At 45.1% G+C, this 22,021-nt stretch overlaps 1 protein-coding gene across 2 annotated transcripts in view; it reads left to right on the top strand.

The window, feature by feature from the left end:
* B2M (beta-2-microglobulin) overlaps positions 1 to 22,021 on the top strand; it is a 44,835-nt gene that overhangs the window by 13,535 nt on the left and 9,279 nt on the right. For both annotated transcript variants that reach the window (XM_069244146.1, XM_069244145.1), the window contains exon 2: positions 11,815 to 12,099. In XM_069244146.1, the coding sequence (XP_069100247.1) occupies positions 11,815 to 12,099 (285 nt within the window). The remainder of the gene's footprint in view (positions 1 to 11,814; positions 12,100 to 22,021) is intronic.

Genomic DNA, 22,021 nt, shown 5'->3' with positions numbered 1-22,021 from the left:
ACTAAGGTACCCAGGGTATTGGGGTTCCAGGAGAACCCTATGGGCTGCAGCATTTCTTTTGCCACCCATAGGGAGCTCTGACAATTCTTACACAGGCCTGCCACTGCAGCCTGAGTGAAATAACGTCCACGTTATTTCACAGCCATTTTACACTGCACTTAAGTAACTTATAAGTCACCTATATGTCTAACCTTTACCTGGTAAAGGTTGGGTGCTAAGTTACTTAGTGTGTGGGCACCCTGGCACTAGCCAAGGTGCCCCCACATTGTTCAGGGCCAATTCCCCGGACTTTGTGAGTGCGGGGACACCATTACATGCGTGCACTACATATAGATCACTACCTATGTGTAGCTTCACAATGGTAACTCCGAATATGGCCATGTAACATGTCTAAGATCATGGAATTGCCCCCTCTATGCCATCCTGGCATTGTTGGTGCAATCCCATGATCCCACGGGTCTCTAGCACAGACCCTGGCACTGCCAAACTGCCTTTCCTGGGGTTTCACTGCAGCTGCTGCTGCCAACCCCTCAGACAGGTTTCTGCCCTCCTGGGGTCCAGCCAGGCTTGGCCCAGGATGGCAGAACAAAGGACTTCCTCTGAGAGAGGGTGTTACACCCTCTCCCTTTGGAAAATGGTGTGAATGCAGGGGAGTAGTAGCCTACCCCAGCCTCTGGAAATGCTTTCATGGGCACACATGGTGCCCATTTCTGCATAAGCCAGTCTACACCGGTTCAGGGACCCCTCAGCCCTGCTCTGGCGCGAAACTGGACAAAGGAAAGGGGAGTGACCACTCCCCTGACCTGCACCTCCCCTGGGAGGTGCCCAGAGCTCCTCCAGTGTGCTCCAGACCTCTGCCATCTTGGAAACAGAGGTGCTGCTGGCACACTGGACTTCTCTGAGTGGCCAGTGCCAGCAGGTGACATCAGAGACTCCTTCTGATAGGCTCCTTCAGGTGTTGCTAGCCTATCCTCTCTCCTAGGTAGCCAAACCCTCTTTTCTGGCTATTTAGGGTCTCTGTCTTTGGGGATTCCTTAGATAACGAATGCAAGAGCTCATCAGAGTTCCTCTGCATCTCTCTCTTCACCTTCTGCCAAGGAATCGACTGCTGACCACGCTGGAAGCCTGCAAAACTGCAACAAAGTAGCGAAGACGACTACTGCAACTCTGTAACGCTGATCCTGCCGCCTTCTCGACTGTTTTCCTGGTGGTGCATGCTGTGGGGGTAGTCTGCCTCCTCTCTGCACTAGAAGCTCCGAAGAAATCTCCCGTGGGTCGACGGAATCGTCCCCCTGCAACCGCAGGCACCAAAGAACTGCATCTCCGGTACCCTGGGTCTCCTCTCAGCACGACGAGCGAGGTCCATTGAATCCAGCAACTCTGTCCAAGTGACTCCCACAGTCCAGTGACTGTTCAGTCCAAGTTTGGTGGAGGTAAGTCCTTGCCTCCCCAAGCCAGACTGCGTTGCTGGGAACCGCAACTTTTGCAGCTACTCCGGCCTCCGTGCACTTCCGGCGGAAATCCTTTGTGCACAGTCCAGCCTGGGTCCACGGCACTCTAACCTGCATTGCACGACCTCCTAAGTTGCCCTCCGGCGACGCGGGACTCCTTTGTGGGACTTCGGGTGAGCACCGTTTCACTCCACTTCGTAGTGCCTGTTCCGGCACTTCTGCGGGTGCTGCCTGCTTCTGAGAGGGCTCCTTGTGTTGCTCGACGCCCCCTCTGTCCCCAGACATAATTGGCGACATCCTGGTCCCTCCTGGGCTACAGCAGCATCCAAAAACCCTTAACCGCACGATTTGCAGCTAGCAAGGCTTGTTGGCGGTCTTTCTTCAGGAAAACACTTCTGCACGACTCTTCACAGCGTGAGGGATCCGTCCTCCAAAGGGGAAGTTCCTAGCCCTTGTCGTTCCTGCAGAATCTTCAGCTTCTACTGTCCAGTAGCAGCTTCTTTGCACCCACAGCTGGCATTTCCTGGGCATCTGCCCATCTCCGACTTGCTTGTGACTTTTGGACTTGGTCCCCTTGTTCCACAGGTACCCTCGTTTGGAAATCCATCGTTGTTGCATTGCTGATTTGTGTCTTTCTTGCAGAATTCCCCTATCACGACTTCTATGTCCTATGGGGAACTTTAGTGCACTTTGCACTCACTTTTCAGGGTCTTGGGGTGGGCTATTTTTCTAACCCTAACTGTTTTCTTACAGTCCCAGCGACCCTCTACAAGGTCACATAGGTTTGGGGTCCATTCGTGATTCGCATTCCACTTTTGGAGTATATGGTTTGTGTTGCCCCTATCCCTATGTGTCCCCATTGCATCCTATTGTAACTATACATTGTTTGCACTGTTTTCTAATACTATTACTGCATATTTTGGTATTGTGTACATATATCTTGTGTATATTTGCTATCCTCCTACTGAGGGTACTCACTGAGATACTTTTGGCATATTGTCATAAAAATAAAGTACCTTTATTTTTAGTATATCTGTGTATTGTGTTTTCTTATGATATTGTGCATATGACACTAGTGGTACTGTAGGAGCTTCACTCGTCTCCTAGTTCAGCCTAAGCTGCTCTGCTAAGCTACCATTATCTATCAGCCTATGTTGCTAGACACCCTATACACTAATAAGGGATAACTGGGCCTGGTGCAAGGTGTAAGTACCCCTTGGTACTCACTACAAGCCAGTCCAGCCTCCTACACGGCTGCCCCTCCTCCCTTCATTCTTCTGCTTTGTCGGCTTCATCTGTTCCTTGGAGTTTGGACAAATTACCCTTTCTAGTTGGCGCTGAATGGCTGGCAACCAGTGTCCTTCCACTAGTGTTGCGCTTGTGATGTACTTTTTTTTTTCCACTCCACGCCCGCACTCCATATGAGCAGATGTTACGTCTTTACACTGCTCCTGTGTCCCTCGGGCCGCTACAGTATGTCTGCTCTGCTACAACCTGCAATAATGTAATTCTGCCGCCCAGAGAATCCTTGCAGTCTGTGGTATTTTGTAGGCTACTGTATAAAGACCACCTTCACAAATGTGCCGCAGACTCGTGGGTGCCTGTAAAGCTCGCGTGCTCGCAGATTCAAAAACGTGCATGCTAGATTTTTGTAAGCATGTTCGTGTTCAGACACTTTCATATGTGGTGTTTTATAATACTGCTCTCCTCTTTTTATATTTACGTAACACCTCTCACTTGTGCGCGCTTGTGAAGAAAGCTCCCACCACACACTTGTATACGTTGCCACATCTATCTTATTTTACGTTTGTCACCCGTATGTGGTTTCATCCAACCCCCATGCCCTCCTCTCACTCTCCGATGTCTTTACTAAACTCCTCCCTCGTGTAGCTTGACACCCCCACTCTTGTTCTTTTTTTACATGTTCCAGCTTGCCCGTCTGTTCAACATGGCTTAAAGTAAAATTTTAAGCCCCTATGATGCAGTCAATGCTGGCCACTTCTCAGTGCTTTTTTTACTTCAAGGCAGCAGCTTGCGGTGCTGTGCAATATGTAAAAAGATAATGACAAAGCTAATAGATATTGCATAGGTGAAACCTATTGGCTTTGCCAATGCTTGTTAGTTCCATGAACTACTGGTGCAGTGTTTACCCTTACTCATTAATAAAATGAGTAAATTTTGGCTTTAGACATAACTTTTTTTTACACATGCAACAGACCATGCTCCCCCACCCTGTGTGTTGCACGTCTTCATAGCAAAACAAAAAAATCAGAAAAAATGGATTGGCCAAAAGGTGGGAGACTGCACCAGACCTATTGTCTGTGCCAGTGCTTTTTAGTTCAGGCCTACTAGATAGCACATGCTCTGTCTGTTGCAAGGCATATTGTGGCTTACTATGAACATGGAGGAGCTTGGGGCCTGTCAATTGGTTTCAGTTGGTTGGTTTCCCTTGTCATTCCCATTTGCCTTCTTCTTATTTGTGTCCCTGCTTCATAATCTTGTGTTTGCCCCTCCCATGGAGCACTGGCTGTTTACCATTCGTGTTTTTTCCTGGTGTTAGGGCTTGATATTAGGGAATTACTTTATATTTTTCTGTAAGCACTCACAGGATGTGCTTGTGTTTTGAGCCGTCTCCCCTCGTGCTGCTGCCTATTGCAGTGTGGTTCTCGACGCCTGCCCCACTGTTGCACACAGCCGTGAGCTTTTCCAAGTTGCATTTGCCTCCTGCCCTCCCCAGTGTTGCTTATGTGTCACTTGCCCACGCCAGTGTTGCTTCTGTGTCAGCCACCCTTCCGCTGTTGCTTCTGTGTCCTGCCGCCTTCCTGTTTGTTGTTGCCTACCACCTGTTACTTACCCCGCCCTCTTTACAAAAATACAATTGTGGAGTTTGTTTTAGTTACTGATCCGACGAGGATCTGTAACTAAAAACAAAAAAAGGCGTTTGTGAGAATGAAGAAGTGACTGTAACAGTTATTAGGGCCTTGATATATGGGATTTAGAGATGTTCTCATTTTTCTGCCAGGCATAACACACTGCTTATAACAGCAAAGATCTGGCATCAATTTTGTATTTGTTTCCTAAGTGAAATGCAGCTCTACTCTATCACAGCAGCTGCCTTTGACTGCTAGGGCCGACACTACATGTATTCCCCATAATCCACCTCTCGTTCAGTAGAACATTACTTCACAACGTCACATGACTCACACATCGAACACAGCCTCACCACCCCTGAAACTATTTTATAGTTTTGCTATTAGGCTACTTTTAACATACAGTTTTGAACATCAAAACATGTTCTGCACCCTACTTGAGCACCCTTAAAGCCAGTGCTTAATTTGAGCCGGTGGTTTCCAGTCCTTAGTACTGGCACTTAATTGTCAACTCTGGCACGTATGACACTCTGCCACATGGTGGCACTGTTTGTCAAATTTAGCTACAAGTACAACAACAGTTGTTAATTCAATATAAATTACAAAATTAATAATACCTGCTACCCAAGGCATTCTTATAGCTGAGAGGGCCTGGAATAGTCTGAATTGTCCCACTTGTAGGAGTGTGATGCAAGTAGTTGTGTCGCTGCTGTCATTGGCTGCGCTGTCAAGGGCAGAGGATGGTGCAAGCTGCACTGGCCTCCTGGCGAGGGCCCTAGAACTTATTATTTAATTAAGAACTGCTTCAAGCACAGCCAATAACTACAGAGTACACCTCTACACTCCTGTTATTAACACCAGTGGCTCAGAGCACTGGCTCCTTTCCACAAGAGATGCCAGGTGGTGATTGGATCCCAGTGCTCCAAACTGGGACCCCCTCCATGATCTCTTTGTATTCTTTAGCCAATGGTGTTTAATGTAACTAAGCTGCTGGTCCTAACACCCCTGGACTGAGTGCATTACTTCATGAGCCCACACTCCCTTCAGTCCTGCTCCTTCGTAGTGCTCCCCATGGGATCTTCCTCTATTCATTTCTCTATTTTTTAATATATTTAATTAGATTTTACATAGCATTGTAGCACCCGAAGGTTTTAGAGCGCTTCACAAGGAAGAGTTAACATACAACCTAGTGTGGGGACCCAGAGATGACCTAGACAGAAGAGCATGTCATGCTGACTATTTTGATTGAGGTCCCATTGTCCTAGGACCACCACACGGTGAATTATGGGCAAAAGTATTTTATAAAAGGAATGCCTTGCAAAGCATTATGAGGCACATTTGAGTGCAGCGAATATTGTAGTATCTTGACTTTAATGCTCTGAACAGCCTCTAGAATGCACCACAATAAAAATAGCATGTGTAAGAAACATGGTCATGTAACCATATAGTCAGCCCCTAGAAGACATAATCACATAAGAAACTAATTGCAGTGTAGCCATATATAGAGGGCATAGTGCCATACACGTTTTCAGGCCTAGCAGGTCTACAGCAATAATATTAAAAACAAGACCCTTAAAAACGCAAACTACTCCTAGCCATAAAACAAAGTTCCAGCCATGAGAGCTTAAAAAGACACTGAATGTTGGGAGAGGTTACTATTCTATTTTGAGGTCCCCCGCAACCTAGTGTGGGAACCCAGAGATGACATAGACAGTGTGCTGTGCTGAACAATTTGGTGGTGGTCCCATTGTCTTAGGACCACCATAGGCCGAGTTATGGATCAAAATGTTTTGTAAAAGAAATGCCCTGCAAAGCATTATGGGGTGAGTTTCTCAAGTGCAGTAAATATTGTAGTATCTTCTCTCCTGCTGTGCCGAGAGACCTGCGTTGAGGATTTCTGTGTTTTATTTTTTTCTATTTAAAGTGTTCCAGTTTGTATATTTTTTAACTGCTAAACTTGTATGTAAGTGGTACTCAAGTAAAGTGCTCATCCGATCAAGTTTGGGCTATATATAACCTCAAAATAAATAAATAAAAAAGAAGCCCCCCCTCCATCTTGCAGCCTTTGGGCGCAGACACCACAAAAAAACTGCAGCATGCCCAAAAACAAGGAAGAAGAAGAAACAACATATTGACATGGAGCGCAAAGTGGACAGAGAAAGGAAAAAAGTAGTGCACCACACTAAAGTAAATGAGCAATTGTGCAATTATTCATGTAACAGGGTCACTCTCCAAGGCGGTAACAAAGCAGCTTCGAGGTGGGACAAACGTAAAGCATTTACCTACAAAATCAGTCGAATTTTGAAAGGCAGTCCAACGAAGTGATGGCCGTGGTGAAAGCCCACAGAAGTAGATTCCAACATGTCGAGAGACAGCACCTGCGCGCTGCCTAGACTTGACCTAAAAATGAGCCTAAGCTGGGCTTTGTGGTGTTGGAAAATGACCACCACACTTAAAACAAACTCATCAAACTGAGCATGTACCACCGAAACTGGCTTTTGGCACGTAAATGTTAGCTGGTTCAATGGTACCCATTTAATCACCCTTGAAAGGATGGAAGACTGAGTTGACCTGTCCCATATTTGAAGAAGTAACAGGCAGAATACCCGTCTCTGCGTTCAGCACTGAACCCCCTCCGCAGTTTTTCTCGTGGGTGAGTGGAATTATTCGCACTGGTTCTCACCATCTATTGTTTTTCTCTAAAGCATTCTCCGCGATTGCAGCTTTTTTTTTTGTTAAGACATCTACATTGGGAAAATACAACGTCCTTTTCAATTATCAACCTCAACTGTTTAAAACTAATCTACTCTGTGTTTGATTCTTTTGCTTCTTGTTCTTTGTTCATGCTGTACCGTGGTTATAAAGGTTTATTTTGCTAACCGAGAAGTGCTTTCTGTGCGGCTGCACGGGGCGTTTAATAGACAACTGGTCTGGCTGCTCGACGCAGGACACCCAACCCAACTAGTTCATAGAGAAGTTACAGACATGGGTGACCAAAATAGCACCGGGCACAAAAGTCAAAGTGGCCCTTTTGACCAATCAGTTAGCTAAAAAAACAATGTGACACATATTTGGGGAAGAAGGACATCTCACAGGCTTGTGTGTAAAAGGACAGCTTTATTGAAAACAGGTGCAGTCACATTCACTTATACCTTAGGCCTTCCGCCTCACAAAACTAAAGCCTCACTAGACATCAAATTTCCTACCACTTCTCTCTCCCAACCGCTACCCCTCCCACCCCCCTCCCCTTACTTTAAACTGCATGTCCTATTAACCTTCCGACTGTAAATCCCGTTGTCATAGTCCAAACGTCCACGTTACTAGTCTTCTAAAGTCCAACTATCTGGCCTGCTGTCTTCCACTCCCTTTCCACCTGCAAACATGTTGTCGGCCCTGCCGTCCTTCCCTGTTGTCATATTCCTGCGATCTGGCCCAATCCCCGCTTGCACCTGTTCCTCAGCGACAAATACAATAACTTGCCCCCCCGTGCACCTCTTTCCAAAAAAGGCCTACCCTGCTTACACCCTTGCAAGAAAAACACACCTCTTAACCCAGCCATAGCCCAGGGAGGGAGGGCGGGGACACAAAATCCCCTACAACCGGCCACCGTGTCTTTACCAACAAAATGGTGCCGACACCTAAAATGGAAGGATTAAATACCTGCCACCACATAACCCAAAAAGCGCCCAACGGCGCCCGTGGACTATGCCACTATCCCAATCCTCCTGGGGGGGGAGACCTCATTCTCCGGCGGTCCCCCCCCCCCCGGGACCTCCTTGCAAATCAGAGAAAGACAAGTGGTATAAATGTTTTTGCAAGGAATGGGGCGTGCGTGCATTTGTGCTTGCTAACAATGTTTGTGGTAACATCAGGGAAGTTAACAGTTTTTCAAAAAGACTACCAGACCATAAAACAGACACACAGGCAGAGAATCGGCGAGCTCGTCGCCCCGGGACTACCTAGTTGCCCCACGGGACAGAGTGGGTGACTACAAAAGTGGATAGTTTATTGATGGGTTTTCGGTGCTCTTGCTGTTGAGCAACGATTTCCAGAAAGCCCCTTTGTTAAAATGTTTACTGTTCTAGCAGTTAGGAATGTGGTGGCCTTGGTATAGTGCCCGGTACTTCCCGGATAATCTCGTGCTCCACTGCCTGATGGTTTCAGTTTCTGTTTCTCGAAGTTGCTAGCTTTGAAGGAAACATTTCAGTAACCATAGTTCATGGTGCAACCGTTTATTAATAAAGGCGTGGCCTCGTAAATATCGGGCACAGGTCTTTCCTGTCAGTCACCAAGGAGAGGAGCTCTCGGAGACTTGGCTGTGACGCGTTCTGGAAGCTTCTAGTCACTTGAGATCGAGAGCAACAAAGAAGCGAAGTGCGAGTGTTGTATCTAAAGATATTAAATTCGGTTACAGTTTTCGAAATCCCACATTTCGTGCGTAAGGTACAACCCCACCTCCGCAGCGAGGCTAATCTTAAATCCTGATAAAACTTCTCTCTTGGGGGAGCACCTGCCATGCATACCTAAGCATAAACGGGGAAGTGGGCAAATACCACTTCTTCGCATTCATTACAAGCAGTATTAAATGTGCTGGTTAAATACAGATTTTAATTCTCAATGATAGTTAAGGTTAAGATGTCACCTCTGTTCTTTATTTTTAGGGTGTATTCTGATATAACAAGTGCCTGGAGTTTGCCTGTCCCTAACGCTTAATTTGAGCCAGTGTTTGTAGGTTGCACTTGCACTCATTTTTGAGGGCCACGTCTTATTTTTGCTCAACAGACTTTCACCCAGAGCAAGAGATGGAAAAACACAAAAGAGAGAGAAAGAGGACAAAAAACGGAAAAAAGTCCCATGACAATGGCAGAAAAGGATCCAAGAGGAGATCCAAGAGTGAGATAGAGACAGGGAGTGTTGTGGTGGACGAAAAAGTGAGGAGGTGGAATCAAGACTACGCTTCCCTGATATTCACAGAGCCAGCCAAGGGCCTCTGAGCAAAACTTCTGCCAGAGCTCTTTTTGATGAACCGCATTTAGGGTTTGCGAAGGGCCTCAGTTGCGACCCCTAGCTCCCTCTTTGCCACCCCTCCCCCTCCCTTTGCCACTCCTTGCCTCAGAGGTGGCAAATTCAGTGCCAGCAACACCTGGCAGCTCGTGAATATTTTTTTTTTCCTGTTAGTGTAATAAAAATGGAGTACTATCAGCTGGAATAGCCACTTCCGGGGCAGCTGAGGTAAGTAAAAATGTTTTTAAATGTCTGTTGTGTGCGTGCTTGCGGGTGAGAGTATTTATGTGAGAGAGAGTGAATAAGTGCGAATTTGTGTGGGTGAGTAAAGCTGGAGGTCAAGGGTTGTGTGGTGCCACTTTTGCTACCCCTTGTGTTTCGGTGAACTGACGTCCATGCTCTTATTTTTTTATTTTTAATAACTTAAGGGCTGCTAGTACCCAGTGGCACAACGAGGGTGCTATAGCTCCCAGTGCACGGAGGGACGTGAGTCACGGTAACCGCTGGTTTAGCAGTAAGAAGGTGTAATTGATCTGAAGGCAGGCCCACCACACTCCGCTGCGCTTGTGACAGGCACGCTCCTGTCTGAACTTCTTGGTCCACTGCATGCTGGGCGTTGGCTTGTAGCTACTGCACGCTGTGCCATTCCTACACTGGAGAATTTGTCTTTTTCTTTATTTTCATGCATTACGGACCAAATGTACAAAGCTTTTTTAGAGGGTTGCAAAGGGCCAATTCACAGAATTGGGCCGTATGCGACTGCATGGAGCAACCTGAAATTGACTTGGGTGGTCCTTTCCCCATTTCCTACAGGCGTCCCCTATCTAGCCAACAATGTTACTACTAATCATAATTCTCAATCTTTAAAAATCACGAGTTGGAATATATCTCGCATGTCAAGTAAAATAAATGGTGAGGTTTGGCTGTCTTATGGAAAGTATTTCAACATTATGTTACGAGAGACCTACTCTCTTGCAGTCAGGTATGAGTTGCATGACGTAGTTACTGAATAATCTCACAGAGCCCCTCTGGAAATCCCAGGGCCCGATGGGGTCCCCCTGGCGCTACACAAATCAAATATTGATAATTTATTGTCCTAATCTAGTGCACACAATATGAATCGTAACAACACAGGATATAAACAGTGAAGCAGCCATTCAATTTGTGAACAATACTCTAACATTGTTTGTTCATCTTTGTAGTACCAATAACCTCATTGGCTACTTCTACGCACTATATTAGTTCTAGCAAGTAAATTAATAAAACACTTATTTCTGCACCTCGCATACCTGTTTCAGGACAATAGGGTCTTTGCATACGTCTTTCCGAACAATAGGGTCTATTGTGTCATGTGAAGTAGCAAGCCTACTGATTCTTGTCATAATGGACAGCCGTTGTGTCTGTTTAAGCACAAACACAGGCGCGGCGCCATTCAATGAAGGCCGAACGCCTTAAAGAGCCTTCAGTTAAGATGGATGCTGATGTCACTCCGGCCTATCCTCCTTTCCTGCTTTCCCAGGTGATGTGCTCTCTAGCTTCTGCCTAATACTTACGGTTCATACCAGATGTTAGCAGGAGGCAGTAGCAGAACGTGAGGTGGGTGTGGGAGGGGGTAAAATGTATTTTAAAATATAAAAAAAAAATGAAAAAAAAAAAAAACGTACCCGCTCCTCTCCCGCGCCGCAGGCAGGCACAGGCTCCCAGCTTGCCCAGCGCCAATCCTCACGCTGCTCAAAGCAGCGTGAGGATTCCTGGGAGAGCCCAGCCAGGGTGCTCCCAGGCGGACTTGGAGCCTGGCAACTGTGTTCTGGGCTGGAGAGAGCCTACTGCGCATGTGTGTTAGGCCGGCCCGAGACATGCTCACTGAGGGGAGTGCACAGTGCACTTCCCTCACTGCTCGTCACCCCTGTGGCCCTGCCCCTTCAACAAACAAATCGATAACAAACATGGTTTATTATAATTTCGTTTGTTGAAGGTTTTGCAGCTTCTGTTGCTGGTCGGGGTGGGGGGCTGCCCCTGGCAAGAGGTCTCTTAAAGTTTGTCAGAATAAACAATCACTGTGTAATGATTTAACAGCAAAATTACCTTTCAGCTCTCTGAATTGTTAGGCTATGTTTATTTTTGAAGGAGAAGTAGGAATGAAACGCACGTTTACTATTATGAATGTATTTGCATAAGCATTTCATGATGCATGTGCCGAACTGAATAACATTGTGGAAATGTGCATTTGATTTAATTGTTGCTATGCATTTTTCACTTATGTGAATGACGTGTTGTGTGCCAAAATGAAATCTCTTTGCAGTGGAAAAATACAATATTTATCATGGTAGAGCTGTAATAAGGAGATTTCTGGGCCGAGATTGGAGAATACTTTTTTTTTTGAGTGGGGGTTTATCAGCTTGGTACTTCTTTAAGTAGGGCGGTGGAGAGGAGAGTGGGAGAGATGGAGGTGGTGCTTCCGGGTAACAATGACATGTTTTTCTTTCCAGCCATTGCAGATCCACCCAAAGTCAGTATCTACACTACCAGCCCATTGGAGGAAGGAAAGGAGAACACAGTGGTGTGCTTGGTCAGTGGATTTCATCCTCCCAAAATCACGGTGGAGATGCTGAGGAACGGCGAAGTGATAACAAACTTGAAGGCTATGGATATGACGTTTGAAAGTGACTGGAAGTACCAGTGGATGAAGTACTACCCATTCACCTACAAGGCGGGTGATGAGTTTAGGTGCAAGGTTGCCCATGCCGAGTCTGAGCCCAAGTACTACAAGTGGGGTGAGTAGCCTGCATCTGAGAAAGGCAGCAGTGGGAGTCATATTGCCTGAGTCCTGAAACATGTTGATTTTTGTGATGAAGAGATTTAATGTCTGTTTTGTTGAACAGACAACTAGACATTAAGGGCCAGATGTAGCAATATACGAATTTGCGAATCAGAAATTGCGAGTCGGTACAACTCACAATTTCCGATTTGCAAATTCGTATGCAGAATTGTGTCTCAGACACCTTCTGCGAATCGCAAGGGGTCGCAGAGACCCACCTCATTAATATTAATGAGGTGGGTCGCACTTTGCGACCCCCTTGCGATTCCCTGCTCTCACAGGGATGGTGGCCTGCTGGAGACAGCAGACCTCCATGTCTGTGACTGCTTTATCAATAAAGCAGTTTTTTTTTTTTTTTGTAATGCAGCCCGTTTTGCTTAAAGGAAAACGAGTTGCATTTCAAAAGAAAAAATGAAACCATTTGGTTTCGTTTTTTCAGAGTAGGCAGTGGCCCATTGGACCACTGCCTGTTCTGAAAAAATATTTTGGGCGACATTCACAAAGGGAAAGGGGTCCCATAGCACCCACTTCAAGTAAGTGCTAACTGCGAATTGCTTTGCGACCGCTTTCGCTGTCACAAAGCATTTCTGCATCGCGGTGGAGTCGCAATTAGGAAGGAAACACCCCTTCCTATTTGCGAGTCGCATTCTGGGAATGTGCATCGCAATGGCCGTTTTGCATGGCGCAAACTGCGATTTTCGCAGTTTGCGCCATGCAAAACGGTTCATACATCTGGCCCTTAATCACTTAAATAATGTATGAGCTGCGGGACTCTGTGGCTCACAGCCAGCAGAAATGCTGTGATAAGTTTTGGAGACCTATGATTGGCTAGAAGCCCATGACTCGTCTCTAGCCTGTGATTGGCTGGGGTAGTCTTGAGCCCACTCCACAATAAAACATAACAAGTCTCTGTTGTGTGAAACAGCCTGCGGGCGTGGCCAGTGATGTTACTGAGTCAATGAGCAGCCCATCTCTGCCTTTCCCCAACACCTTAGAGTGGGGGACTAAAGAGTCATAGTGGGAGGCATCTCTTTTCAGCTCCTCCCGCCTGAGCATTTGCTTCCCGAGCCTCTGCGAACACTAAAAATTAGGACTTTCAAACAGGGCACTGTTGAGACGTCTGCTACACGCCTGCGATCAAAAAGCAGCAAATAGAGTAACACAAAAAATTAAATATGAGTAGTTGGCTTTACAATCAAATGCATATGTAAAGCCAAGAGTACTCTGGCAGTCTTCAAATTACGCACACTTTGTAGTAGGCAGGTGGGTTGAGGGATGGCAAGGGAGAGAGAGAAGGTTGCAAAGGTGGTATACATGGCAGCGAGGGTACCAAAGTGCAAGCCAGTGACTGAGTACCACTCTGATCTGCCCTGACACCAGAGAAAGAGGCACATCCATTCGGTGTGATTTCCCAGTTGTGTGTAGGCAAAGGACAGACCCGCTCCCACTGTCTTTCTCCTTTTTCTCTCTCTTTCTCTCTCTCTCATTTGCAGGCTCCTGAGGAGATACAGATTTACGGTGAGAGATAAAACTGTAGTGCCGTTTAATAAATATCTCTGGCGTCACCAGACCCTGTGCCACTTCACCAATTCATACTAAACTAATTTTATATTCTCTTCTGGTGGGTTCGGCTTCACTTCATGAAGAATGTTGTGTGTCGATGTCCTATCATGTTTACTAGTCCTCTCTCCTGTGGTCTATTGTTACCCTGTTGTATCATATTTGGAATCCTTAACCGATTCTCAAAGAAAAAAATAACTTTTTTTCCTGTTGTCATTCAATGAGGTAGCTGTAGGAGTATGATTTCCATCAGTACAGGCAAGTTATAGTTCAGCCTAAATTAGATGCAAAAAGATTTAGGGCCTGATTTAGTTATTGGCGGATGGATAAATCCATCACAACGATGACAGATATCCCATCCGCCAAAATTTAAATTCCATAGGAAATAATGAGATTTAGAATTCGACGGACAGGAAATCCATCTCCGTTGTGACAGAGTAACCCATCTGTCAATATCTAAATAAGCCCTTAGTTTCAAATGTTACTTGATTGAACAAAGGAATCTGTTTTTAAATTTTTTTTACTACATGAGACCTCTTGTCTCCTTGTGTGCCATGTTTTCATTTTCTCTTACATCTCCCCCAGCAAAGGTGTGACAAAAAAGTTACTTGCAAAAGAAAAAAATCAGCAAACAGTATGTGCTTGAGTTAGACACAGCATTAAAAAAAAAAAAAATTTTTTTTAATGTAGTATGTACAACAACTAAAGACACAGCATTACCCTTTGACATCCAGGTGACTAAATTGGCCAGTGTGTAGAAATCCTCAGATCAATCCCCCCCCCCCCCCCCCCACTTCACCCATTGTGTGATCCTACTCTCCGACTCTCCTTTTTCTTTGTTATCAAATATGAGAGCACATTCAAATAAATGAGTTCAAGAGGTGCGTTGTACATAAACTACCTGTATTTGATAGACTAGAATGCTGGCTCATGTATAATAAGAACCAGGGCCATGTATAAGGTGCACATGACAACTCCCTTGCCTTTTGGTTTGATAGACCTCTTCAAAGTGGGAGATCTTTCACTAAATGATTCCCAAAGGCAGTGATGTTATTTATTACACCAGGTGAACAACTTCGACGTGCTAATGAAATACACAGTTTAATTTTGAAGAAACATTATCGCATTTTTACATTGTTTGCTCTTTGATTTACATGCTAAACATTTCTATGGCACGGCTCCCACATGGGCTCTTAGAGACAAGCCGGACCCTTCGCTGGACGGTCACTGATAATTTACTGGCTTCCCTACTGTGACAGAATACATGACCCTGAGCACAACCCGCTTCTGCCTGCACCATTCAGCATGGAAAATTGTGGTTCTGAAATACTTGCAATGTGAACACAGGTGATTGGCAACTTTTTTTATTCCCAACGAGCAGCTGAGTTGCTGCCCTGCCTGGGTTACCAGTGCTTCAGAGAGGCTTGGAATACACAGCACATGCTCTTGTAGCTTGTCAGTCCTTGCCCCCATGCCAGTCATATCAGTTCGACAGGGAGCAAGAGTTTCATTTTGCTGGGTTGCTCGCACTGTAGGATTGAGTGAAGGCAGCTGAATGCAACACCCTGGAGCTTCAGTGAGCCGCTGGGGTGTGTATAGTATGTCACAGCAGAAACTGCCTCTTTGCATCATCTGCCAGGGCGAGGAATGACTGATCCTTGGCAGAAATGCCATTCATACTTCTGTCTCTTCCTTTTTCAGAAACACGTCCCAGAAATCATAAAGGTACGGAGTGGTGCTGTTTAATAACAGTACTATGCAGCTGCCTACAGTACTCCAAGGAAAGTGGATGAGGGGCCAAGTTGTTCACAGAAGTATCGAGCATTGCCCCATTGCTGGGGAAGATACTGGTAGAAAACGTTAAATTTGGTTAGAACACCATCCGTCAATGGCACTGAATGCCTAAGGAAATCGGATTCTTGCCATGCCCATTCATTCTGCCCACCCCCCTGTTGTAATCTAAAGACTACACAGTCTCAGGTTCTGTGTTTGTTCCTATGTTATGCACCTGCCCCAAAGGGTCGATCAACCTACTCCACGAGCATTTTTTTAAATTATTTGTTCCTGTGACTATTTTAGTTCGCAGCACTTTTGGGGACATTTTAATTATTTTAATCTTTGTTTATTTTCAATTTGACTTTCGGAGTTTTGGGTGTTTCCTACCTGCTCTCCGGCCCGTTGCGGCTTCGCCGATTGTAGTAGAGAGTCTGGTGTTTCTCTTGTCCTGTCTTAAATTCCTGGAGGGGTCTAGACTGCCGCCATTTTGGGCAGGTTGGTGGTTTAGAAGTCAGCTGCTTCCTACTTGGAGTCACCTGAGCTCGGACGTGCTGCACCTCAGGTTTGGTTTCCCTACTCCATGAGCTTTTTTAAAAATTAATTGTTCCAATGACTATTTTCGTTGGGGGCTCTTTGAGGTGGATTTCAATTATTCTAATCTGTGCTTACTTTAAATTTGACTTTCCTAGCTTTAGGCTTTTCCTGTTGGCTCTCCGGTCTGCCGCCGCCTAGCTGATTGTAACAGAGAGTCTGGTGTTTCTCTTGGCCTATCTTCAATTCCTGGAGGATTATAGAGTGCTGCCACTTTGGGCAGGTTGGGGAGCTAGACATCAATTGCCTCCTATTTAGGAGTCAGTTGAATGTGGACACGCCGCATTTCAGGTTCAGTTTACCTACTTCATGAGCTTTTTTTAAATTATTTGTTTCTTTGATTATTTTAGTTGGGCTCTTTGGGGTGCATTTTAATTGTTTTAATCCGTTTACTTTAAATTTAGCTTTCTGAGCTTGGTGCTTTTCCTTCCTGCTCTCTGGTCCACCGCAGCGTTGTCGATTGTAGTGGAGAGTCAGGTGTTTCCCTTGGCCTATCCTCACTTCCTGGAGGATTCTAGACTGCTGCCAGATTGGGCGGGCTGGCGGTCCAGATGTCAACGGCCTCCTATTTAGGAGTCAGTTGACGAGGACACACAGCAGACACACTACTGGCGGGCAAGCCTGTCTGCGTCCGACCGTGCCTGGATGACACAAGACGCCAGGACCCCTTCTGCTTTGGAATAGCACCATCGTAAGACCTACGGTCTTGTGATATTCTATGCCACAGCACTTACATTTCTGGACTAATCTGAAAACCATAAACTATGTGTGACTGCGAACATTGCCTCCCCTTAATAGAGGGTCTGATTTCATGCAACTATTGTAACTTTAGCTGCCTTGTTTGTAGGCCAGGCGTCAAACCAACCGCTAACATACATTTGAATACTGAGTCCCATTTGTTGGAGCCCACATCAAGTCGCTTGACTCCTCCCTTGTCTAATAAAATTTTGAGAAAGGGACTCATGGGCCTCTACTGTAGTGTTAGATTCCTTGCGAAAATGCTACTGAAATCTGAGATCTAATCTCTTCCTTGTCACCTAAATTATGTTTCTTTACTGAAACCTGGTTAAATGCGGCCGCACTCCTGAGTATTACCCTACCTATTCCAGACCATTATTCTCTGCTTAACCTCGACAAGCATGGCAGCGCCGGCGATGGGGAGGCCTTCGTTTTTCATTATTCCCTTCTGGTGGAATTGATTGATACCTTAATGTCAGAGAGGATTGAGCTCTGTTTGTTTTAAAATCTCAACTTTGGCTACGGACTCCTGTAAGGAAGCACTAATTTGCCACCATCCAAGGTTAAAGAGAGACCTCAGCCAATCCTTAATAGATTTCCTTGCACCACATGTTTTGTTCACAACTAACTTTTTACTCTTGTGTGATTTTAATTATCACGGAGAAAGCAAGGAAGATGGAGATATAATTCAACTTCTAGCAGATTTAGAATCACTTGTTTTCATGCAAATTGTGTCAGGACCCATACACGAGGCAGGGGGCATACCCTTGACCTCATTTTTACTACTTCAGAGGGTGTAACGTGACACCCACCTCTTCCAATTACATGGTCTGACCATCACTTAATAACATTTCAAATTTCTTGTAAACCTATCTCAGTCACGCCAGGACCAAAACCCCCAAATTCATTCTTTCTTGGAGGGCGGTTATATCTGACTCTTTTACAGAACTCTACAAACTGATTTCTAATACATCATGTAAAGACATTAAAGAGGCTGCTGAAGCCTATCACAACTCCCTCTCTAAGGGGTTTGACCTAATGTCCCCGGCCAAACAAGTCCCTGCTGTGCAGGGCAGGGGTGTGCAGCAAAACGGCGCGCCCCTGGTATACTAACCATCTACCCCAGTTTAACTCTGTGGAAACACTTGCAGCGCAGATGGCGTGCCACTAAGTTTTCTGCTGACAAAGAAGCCTATAAGCTGATATTAAAAAGCTTCTATAAGCAACTTAAGATAGCTCGCAGAGACTACCTCTTGGCCACTATTGATAATTCGAGGTGCTCAATTAATGAACTATATAAAACTTTGAATAGTTTTGTGGAACCCAGCGATTACACCCTGTCTATGCTGGCCTGTCAACAATTGTGTGATTCGTGTGCCTACTTCCTTGAGGATAAAATCAACCTGATTTATAAGCTTGTTCAAACTGCTGTATATGAAAGAATAGAAAAGTAATGAAGCCCCTCTTTGTGTCTCTAATAAATTAAGTAACATTGACCTTTGCTCCCTGGAGCAGGTGCAAAGGATGCTGTCACTAGCCAAATCGGGTTCTACCCTGGATCCATGTCCACCTTGGATTACGGCTAGTTTGAATCTGGTGATTGCCTCAATTGTAAAGGAGCTATTTAACATCTTTTTAACATCATACAAGCTTCCAGCAAGTTGGAAATGTACACAAGTTTGGCCCAGCCTAAAGAAACCTTCAGATATCCCAGAGGTTCTTTCCAACTATCGCCCTATCTCCTTGTTACCATCACTTGCCAAAATATTAGAATGGTATGTCAGCTCCCAATTGTTGTCATAAAATCTTGGATAATTCACAGTCTGGTTTTAGAGTATCCCATAGTACGGAGACCGCTCTGGTGGCAGTCTGACAACATCAGACTAACCTTAGATGCTGGGACTGGGATTATGCTTGTTTTACTAGACTTGTTTGTGGCCCTTGATACAGACTCATCCCATTCTTATTCATAGACATGAGGCTGGCATATGTGTCAGTGCCTTGCTTTGGCTCATGGATTTTTTAAACAATCAAACTCAAAATATCTGGCTTGACTCCTTCAAGTCCGAAACCTTAAAATAAACAAAGGAGTACCACAGGGTTCGTTCCTGAGCCCAACTCTTTTTAATATTGACCTGGCGCCACTAGGAAAGAAAGTGAGAACATGTGGATTTGAGATCATATCCTATGCAGATGATACACAATTGCTTATCTCTTTGGGACTTGACTCTATAAAAGTACAGTCTTAGTTCTCCCACAGTATGCGTGAAATTGCAACATGCATGACCAATAATTGTCTCCAGTTGAATGGAGATAAAACAGAGATCATATTCTTTGACAAGGCACTGCAACTTGGTCAACTGATTTGTGCCCACCCGAGCTTGGCCCTGCTCCTAAACAGGCAGTAAAAAACCTGGGGGGGGGGGGTCAAAATTGATCCCTCTCTATCTGTGGTACCTGCAATGCCATAATGCAGCTCCTAAGGTAGACTTTTCCATGGCTTCACCTCATATGTAGAAAGTCTTTAGTCTAGGCTCTTATTACCAGTCGCCTGGATTACGGCAAAGCACTTATAGGAGCAGATAATGACACCTTGGTATCAAAACTCCAACTGATGCAGAATACTGCTGCCTGGATAATTTGTAACTTGACTCATCGTACTTCCATGGCTCCCATTTTAAGGGTGCTTCATTAGCTGCCCATAAAAAAAAAACCTCATGTTCTTCAAGATATGTTGCCTGACACAGATGGCCTTAATCAAGGCCTTGTCCACCTCTTTGCATTCCAAGCTTTGTATCCCTCATCAGGTTTGGAGATCTTATAACATGTCCTATCTAAAAATACCTTGCATCTGCACACCCACATTTGGCAGTAGATCATTCTCCTACCTGGCACCATCTTATTGAAATAAACTTCCCTGTTTATTCGGCTACGTGAGGATCATGTGAAATTCAAAAACCTATTAAAAGCATGGGTGTTTAATGCTTTTCTTTAAATCTTTGGCGACTGCTTTTGCCAACCTGCTGTGCCTGGCGCTGAGATGCTTCTCAGGGAGTGAGTCGTGCGCGATAGCAAGTTTCCATAAAGTTAATACATGCATTAATGCAGACATTTCATCTTTCTTGCAACCCTTGAGTCAATACCAAAGGTGCTAAGGAAGGCATTGCAACATTGTCTGTTTGAGCCAGATTCCGACCTCTGCCAAGTGAGCTGCCATTAAAGAAATACATTCTAAAATGTGCATTAAACGTGTATTCCATATTTAGACATCTTTAACTCCAGAGCAGTGGTTTCTAATTCTGGTCCAGGAAGACCAAATTCATAACAGATTTTCACTGAAATACTACATAAAATAAATATGTAATCACTGTGGAACTCATTCATAGAGCCAGTGGTTATCCTGAGTCTGGAAAGGATCTGGCCTTATTGGACCTATGTTAGGCACCTTTGCCAGGAGCCTGGAACACCTTAGAACACTTCTCCTTCTGCAGACTTCTTGCGTGGGAGGGTTCTTGTTTTGCATTTTTAGAATCCAGTGCCAAAAGGGCGTCCAGATCCTTCTTGGAATCTTTAATTTTTTAAAATTCTTGTCATCCTTCTGCCTACGAAATGTCTCCAGTGAAAGGACTGTGATGCCTTAAATGGCCAGGGTGACATATCCCTCCATTGCTTTTGCTGCGTCTCATCATCCCTGGGCGTCAAAGATCCCATCATCGCAATGAGGAACCAAGACTGTGTGCCGGAAATCAATGCAAAGCCCCGTGCAGCGTGCAAAGAAACAATGCATTGTCTGTCATGTCGGAAAATCCGACACACACCCTGTTTTTCCATGCATCTCCTCCTCTGCGGTCTCCATGCATGTCATTTTTTACGCAAACCAGGTACTTTGTGTAATGAAGAGACAACCGTTAATTTCTAAGATTTAAGACTCTTTTTAATCTTTCAAAAGTGATATCTCAACTTGTGCTTATTGAATCTTTATTGTTTTGACCTTAATTTAACCAGATACATATCCTATATTTTTCTAAACCTTTGTGGCAAATTTTGTGTGATGTTTTCACTGTGTTACTGTATGATTTATTGCACAAATACTTTACACATTGCCTTCTACGTTAAGTCTGACTGCTCAGTGCCAAGCTACCAGAGGGTGTTGGCCCATTTGGACAAAGGTGTATACCTCTGCGAACTAGAGACCCCATTTTTAACAATATCTAAAGTAGCTCTACTGGGGCTCATGGATAAAATGGGTAGCACAAGGGAAGCATGTACACTTATTAGTCTGGGATTCCTTATTCCTAGGAGGGGTATAACGAGGAGATGGAGGGCAGAAACTCCTCCTACTTTGTGAGGGTGGAAACAGGTGTCCCTTCCTGCAGCTTATTCCTAGTTATGTCCTGTGGTCCAACCTGTATTTCTGGAAGAGGGGAGGTACTGAGGTGGGAAGGGGGGATAGAAGGAGTAGCTCAGCTCCTCCCAGCATTCATTCTCTCTTCTGACCCCCTCTGCCAACAGAAGAAATTAACTAGGTAGAAGAGGATGCTTGCAAAATCTTTTGTGAAGAAATAAAAATGTTAAAAGGGGTTTAGAAACTGCTGCTTACCTACCTAAGCTTACCATTCGTTCACTCCAACTTTGATCTCCTTTACTTGCTTCTCATTGGCCAACAAGTTGTCTCACATAGTCTGCTTTCAGTTCCTGCTCTGCTTTTGCAGTCTGTGTCGTCGAGTGGACTCTGCATCAAGTCTAGCTTCCGGTCACTCTTATTGGCTTATGGCCAGTATCCCTCCACTTCACTGTGCATGTACTTTTTTTGTCTTTACAAAAGAGGATTCCATTTGCACTGTCCTTTTAAAAAAGATGCCCTTCACAAATTCTCTTATGTTGCTAATTCTAAACACATTTGTCAAACCCTACAAGCCCATCTCAGATTTACACCTTTTCTCATAGGTGCACAAAGCCCCCCCAACCAATTTCCGCTTCTTGCAGGGGCACAAGCCGTGCGCTCGTTTCATAGCCTGTGGGACGGATCACCGCTTGCGCATTGGTTTTAAAAATCTGCAGTTCATCCCTACAATCCCCCCCACTGCAAGAAGCTGGGAACAGTAGAGGGGAGGGAGTATGGAGCTTGTGCAAGGCTCTGTGGTGTCCCATCACGAGCCAGCCTGAGCATCAGAGACAAGTGGGTGAATCCTGACGAGTTGCGTATCCCTAGG

Source organism: Pleurodeles waltl, chromosome 7 (assembly GCF_031143425.1).
Source record: "Pleurodeles waltl isolate 20211129_DDA chromosome 7, aPleWal1.hap1.20221129, whole genome shotgun sequence".
Classification (NCBI taxonomy): domain Eukaryota; kingdom Metazoa; phylum Chordata; class Amphibia; order Caudata; family Salamandridae; genus Pleurodeles; species Pleurodeles waltl.
The sequence above is the reverse complement of the archived record's forward strand: the minus strand, read 5'-3'. Positions and strand labels throughout refer to the sequence as shown.